At 39.7% G+C, this 6,004-nt stretch overlaps 1 protein-coding gene across 1 annotated transcript; it reads right to left on the bottom strand.

Moving 5' to 3' along the window:
- Positions 1–1,526: 1,526 nt before the first annotated feature.
- On the bottom strand, positions 1,527–5,409 carry LOC129853124 (arrestin domain-containing protein 3-like). The gene is made up of 6 exons (XM_055918844.1): positions 5,128–5,409; positions 3,301–3,361; positions 3,006–3,153; positions 2,794–2,881; positions 2,195–2,451; positions 1,527–1,981 (listed from the first exon to the last, which is right to left on the bottom strand). Exons 1-6 carry the CDS (start codon positions 5,378–5,380, stop codon positions 1,865–1,867), a joined length of 924 nt encoding a protein of 307 aa, XP_055774819.1. The 5' UTR covers positions 5,381–5,409; the 3' UTR covers positions 1,527–1,864.
- Between the last annotated feature and the right edge of the window lie 595 nt (positions 5,410–6,004).

The following is a 6,004-nucleotide window of genomic DNA, read 5'->3' as shown; positions in this document are numbered from 1 at the left end:
GTTAAAATACACATATACACTGAGTGTAAAAACATTAGGAACTCCTTGGTAATATTGAGCTGCACCCCTTTTACCCTCAGAACAGCCTCATATCGTTGGGGCATGGACTCTTTAAAGGGGTCAAAAGCGTTCTAAAGGGATGCTGGCCCATGTTGACTCCAATGCTTCCCACAGTTGTGTCAAGTTGGCTGGTAGTGGATCTCTACTCTGAATAGCTTGTTCCATATCATCCCACAGATGCTCAACTGGATTGAGATCTGGTGACTGGGCAGTAAGCTGAATTCACTGTCATGTTTGTGTAACCATTCCTGGACAATCCTAACCTTGTGGCATGGGGCATTATCCTGCTGAGAAAAAACATTTGCAGATGGATACACTGCTGCCATGAAGGCATACATCTGATTGGTAATGATGTTCCGATATCCTGCGGCATTCAAACGCTGCTCCACTTTAATCAAGGGGCCCAATGTGTGCCATGAAAACACAACCCACACCATCACACCACCACCACCAGCCTGTAATGTTGTAATGTTGACACGTGACAGGATGGATGCATGTACTCATGTGGATTTCTCCATACCCTAGTCCATCAGCGTGACACAGTAGTAATCGGGATTCATCAGACCAGGCAATGCTTTTTCAATTCTCCAGTGTCCAGTGTTTTCGTTTCTTAGCCCACTGCAACCGCAGTTTCTTGTTTTTTGCTGAAAGAAGTGGAACTCTTTAAGGGAATCAGCTGCCATACATCATTCGTGTCAATGTACGACGAGTTGTGCATTCTTTTATGTAGCCCGTCTGTTGCTCTGCACAATTTGTGTCAGCCTCCTTTGTCCTCTTTCATCAGTGACCTGTTTTCGACCACTGGGTGGTGGACCATTCTTCATATACACGGGAAACTGTTGAGCGTGAAAAACACAGCACCGTTTCAGTTCTTGACACACTCAAACCGGTGCGCCTGGCACCTATTACCATACCCCATTTAAAGGAACTTCAATATTTTTTTCTTACCCATTCGCCATCTGAATGGCAGACATACACAGTCTCAATTGTCTCAAAGCTTAAAAAATCCTTCTTTAACCTGATCCGCTCTTTCATCTACACTGATTGAAGTGGATTTAACATCAATAAGGGATCATAGCTTTCACCTGAATTTACATGGTCAGTCAGTGTCACGGAAAGATCAGGTGTTCCTAATGTTTTGTACACTCAGTGTACATTTGTAAACAGCCATCCACAACAACCACAATCCATAAGGAGCAAATTACTAAATGAGAGAGCAGCGGTGTGATTCACATCATTGTGCTATGTAGATATCAATAATAAGTTATATCTGTATCGCCCGTAGGCTACACCACTGCTGTCGTCCTTACCTCCAAGCGTTTATTCAAATTGTAATCTTTGCATGTCGACAGCAGTCGCGCCATTTTAGTATTTTTGTGTTTTTTTAGGATCCCAATTAGCTACAGCCAAAGTTGCAGCTGCTGCTCCTGGGGGCCATTGGAAGACATAGCTTGGACTGTAGCCTACAAAAAACTATTCCTGTTCTTTTGTAACATTTTCGCAAACATTTGTTTCTGAATTTAAAACGTTTCTGAATTTCTGAATTTAAAATGAATCCTAGAAGTAATCATCTAGTTTTTTGTTGTTGTTCTGTATTTTTATTCTGATTACAATATTTTAGCTGGTAATGGATTATAGTTATATTTTTCTGGAATCAGTTACATGTAACAGATTACATGTAATCCGTTACTCCCCACCCCTGCTCATAGATTATGCATGTATGAACTACACATTGACACATCCAGCCCAAAATCTGAGGTTTAAAAAATACTTAGTAAATGCCAAAGTTCTAGAGCATGAGAACTCATTTAGACCAGCTGTATTCCTGCTGCCGTTCCTCAGCTGCTATTGATTTATCCAGGAGGATAACCAGGGGAAGTGTAACCTCTGGGTCTTTGGCCATTGGGACGTCAAGAGTGACCTACAAATACAGAAAATATATGAACGTACACTTAGTTGCCCAAATGTTAAATTACAGTACAGTTTTCACATACGAAGTGACTGCATTACACATATTTTATTTGTGTTTTTTATGAATTGAAAACTCTCTTTCCTCTCCTACTCTACATCCCTGTATTCATAATTTAGCTGGTCTTGTGTGTTCATTATATGTGTGTATTTCATCATAATATACCTTCAGTCTGTACTCTAACTTCAGTATGGAGCAGTCTAGGAGGGAGACAGGAAGTTGTGGAGGGATAGTCAGCACTTTGGTCACAGTCTGTCTTGTAGAAGCCGTAACAGGATCTCCTCTCTCTTTAATGATGTCATTGGTGTAGACTTTCCTTTTATGCTTGGCGAAGAAGCTTTGCTCTTCACATAGGTAGAAGTTGGGGGTTACTGTGCGTGTAGAGTTGTTGTGTATCTCAACAAGGATTTTTATTGCTTCACCTTACAGGGAACACAAGGAAATGAACTTGATTCAGTTATTGGGTTTACAGAATGTACATTTCGAGACATTTTTCTCCTCAGGAGAAGTGTATGAAGGGTATCACATCGTAGCCTAATTCATTAGCAAATGAGATAGTTCACTCTCACACATTTTCCCCCATTCATTTATTGCATTTCATATTTCATGTTAATATATTGAATGTGTATATTAATTTACTGATCTCTGTTTTATTTAATACAACCCCCCTGTACCGTATTGAATGGATATAGATGTAATATTAAAATGACCATCATCCCTGATCACTGTTAGGCAAGCTGAAGTAGCTTTGGTTACAGACTGACCTGATAGATACCCCATTGTCTCAATATGAATGTCCATAGAGATATTTCCAGAGGCAAAGAATAGAATCTTGGAACCATACTGGGGCTCCTACAAAACAAGAGATAAAAAGTAAACTATTGATATGCGTTCTGTTGCCATAGTAATTTTGGCTGTAAATAGTAAAAAAGCAGATGAAGTTCAAGAAGCAGGATGGATAATAAGAACACTTTACCCTCAGTCCAGGAATGATCATATTAGTCTTTGACAGATACGTGAACTCTGTCTTGGCTCTGTCTATCAACCAAAGCGTCCTGATCAACTTGGCCTTCAAATAGTAGGAGATTTTGCCCCATTTTCCCATGTAAGATGAAGGCATTTCTCTGAGAGGAAATATGAAAAAAAGAAAACTCATTATCATCTATCTGTGGAAACCTCTAGAAGGCCTTTATACAAAACAAAATCTGTGATTATTGTTTCCTCCAATGAAAAAAATAAACCCACAAATATGTGATGGATAGAACACTTACTTGGCTGGAATCTGGAAGGTGAAAGGGTACACATGTCTCCCAGGAGAAATTATTTCAGAGCCTGAAAAAAGGGAGGTGAGACCCAACACAAATCATTTTCAAATGGCCAATGTAAATTCAGATTCTGCTTAATACAAAGTCATATTAGGAATATGCAGTACCAGTCAAAAGTTTGGACACACCTACTCATTCAAGGTTTTTTTTTTTTTTTTTTTTACTATTTCCTACATTGTATAATAATAGTGAAGACATCAACACTATGAAATAACACATATGGAATCATGTAGTAACCAAAAAAGTGTTAAACAAATCACCCTTTGACTTGATGACAGCTTTGCACACCCTTGGCATTCTCTCAACCAGTTTTACATGGAATGCTTTTCCAGCAGTCTTGAAGGAGTTCCCACATATGCTTAGCACTTGTTGGCTGCTTTTTCTTCACTCTTCACTCGTCCAAATCATCCCAAACCATCTCAATTGGGTTGAGGTCAGGTGATTGTGGAGGCCAGCTCATCTGATATAGTACTCCATCACTCTCCTTCTTGATCAAATAGCCCTTACACAGCATGGACGTGTTTTGGGTCATTGTCCAGTTTAAAAACAAATGACAGTCCCACTCAGCGCAAATCAGATGGGATGGAGTATCGCTGCAGAATGCTGAGGAGCCATGTTGGTTAAGTGTGCCTTGACTTCTAAATCACAGACATTGTCACCAGCATAGCACCCCCACACCATCACACCTCCTCCTCCATGCTTCACAGTGGAAACGACACATGTAGAGTTCATCCATTCACCTACTCTGCATCTCACAAAGACATGTCGGTTGGAATCAAAAATCTCAAATTTGGACTCATCAGACCAAAGGACAGATTTCCACCGGTCTAATGTCAATTGCTCGTGTTTCCTGGCAAGTCTCTTCTTCTTATTGGTGTCCTTTAGTTGTGGTTTCTTTGCAGCAATTCGACCATGAAGGCCTGATTCTTCTCTGAACAGTTGATGTTGAGATGTGTCTGTTACTCGAACTCTGTGAAGCATTTATTTGGGCTGCAATTTCTGAGGCTGGTAACTCTGCAGCAGAGGTATCTCTGGGTCTTCCTTTCCAGTTGCGGTCCTGATGAGAGCCAGTTCCATCATTGCGCTTGATGGTTTTTGCGACTGCACTTGAAGAAACTTTAAAAGTTCTTTAAATGTTCAGTATTGACTGACCTTCATGTCTTAAAGTAACGATGGGCTGTTTTTTCTCTTTGCTTATTTGAGCTGTTCTTGCCATAATATGGACTTTGTCTTTTACCAAATAGGGCTTTATTCTGTATACCACCCCTACCTTATCACAACACAACTGATTGAGAAGGAAAGAAATTCCACAAATTAACTTTTAACAAGGCACACCTGTTAATTGAAATGCATTCCAGGTGACTACCTCATTAAGCTGGTTGAGAGAATGCAAAGAGTGTGCAAAGCTGTCATCAAGGCAAAGGGTGGCTACTTTGAAGAATCTCAAATCTCAAATATATTTTGATTTGTTTAACACTTTTTTGGTTACCATGTAATTCCATACGTGTTATTTCATAGTTTTGATGTCTTCACTGTTATTCTACAATGTAAAAAATAGTAAAAATAAAGAAAAACCCTTGAATGAGAAGAGGTGTCTAAACTTTTGACTGATACTGTATGTAACCTAACCCTACAGTATTCTCAACAATGGTTCTGGAATACCATTGCGTCACCAATAATTACTATTGTGAGTTAGGCTATTAAATGTATGAAGCATTAATCCTAACCATTCTTAATTGTTGCAGAAACACAGAAAGCTGAAGTGTTACATACCATCCCCCTTCCCTTCCTGCAACAATATTTGAATACTGAAGTATTTCTTCTTGCCACTGTAGGCCACAGGGTTTTCACCCTCATTTTCAGTCCATTTCACCTCAGCTTTCCCTTTTGCCTTGATAAAAAGAGACTGGAGAGAGGTCTCCTTGGATGCTTCCAAAGTGACCCGCCCAGTGATAGTATCCCCAGCTGAAAAAGTGCCATGTTCATTAATCGTGTTGTAGTCGACTGAGAAGTGTTTTACTGCCATTGTGACTGAGTTGGTGAACTAAGCAGTCACAAGGGGCATGCACGACTCTAATGTATGATTCATGAAGCTAGACAGTGTCAGTATTCCACACAGTGTAACAGGAGATGTTACCTAGAAGCATGGAGGATGAGGACCAGAGCAGACCCTTTGAGTTCACTGTGTTATTACCCCCGGGCTAAAAGTCAAGTGTGCTCTTTACTATGAACAAGGATACCAACCAGTTTGGCACCTCATTATCTAGCGGTCATTATGGAAGTAGGCTACTTTATCTGTTTCGCGGGCCATGGCTCTTCAGCCTACAAGTGGCTATGTCACAGTCACATGGGTAACCGCCGTCACCTATGTTACAAATAATACATAATATATCTTGAGCCATATAATATAAATGTGTATAGGCTACATGCTTTTTGTACTCCCTTAATCCTTTATTACCATGTAAAATACCTAACAGTGATGTTAGGGGGTTATATTTAAATGGCTAGACAACATAACGGCTGTCCTCCTCCTCATCTGTTTTATTGAATATTAGTTCACGGTAAATATTAACTGCGTTTGCCAAATATTTGACATATAGTGATAATAATGAAAATATAAAGAAATAATGATTTTTATATGAGAAATTGT

Source organism: Salvelinus fontinalis, chromosome 4, assembly GCF_029448725.1.
Source record: "Salvelinus fontinalis isolate EN_2023a chromosome 4, ASM2944872v1, whole genome shotgun sequence".
Taxonomy (NCBI): Eukaryota; Metazoa; Chordata; class Actinopteri; order Salmoniformes; family Salmonidae; genus Salvelinus; species Salvelinus fontinalis.
The sequence above is the reverse complement of the archived record's forward strand: the minus strand, read 5'-3'. Positions and strand labels throughout refer to the sequence as shown.

What these genes read in the sequence shown, in the direction of transcription:
- LOC129853124 (XM_055918844.1), bottom strand. Translation starts at nt 5,380, where the DNA reads ATGGCAGTAAAACACTTCTCAGTCGACTACAACACGATTAATGAACAT. An exon ending in GCAGGAAGGGAAGGGGGATG is followed by an intron (nt 3,362 to 5,127) that starts GTATGTAACACT and finishes CCCTTTTTTCAG; the next exon opens with GCTCTGAAATAATTTCTCCT. An exon ending in GACAATGGGGTATCTATCAG is followed by an intron (nt 2,452 to 2,793) that starts GTCAGTCTGTAA and finishes GTTCCCTGTAAG; the next exon opens with GTGAAGCAATAAAAATCCTT.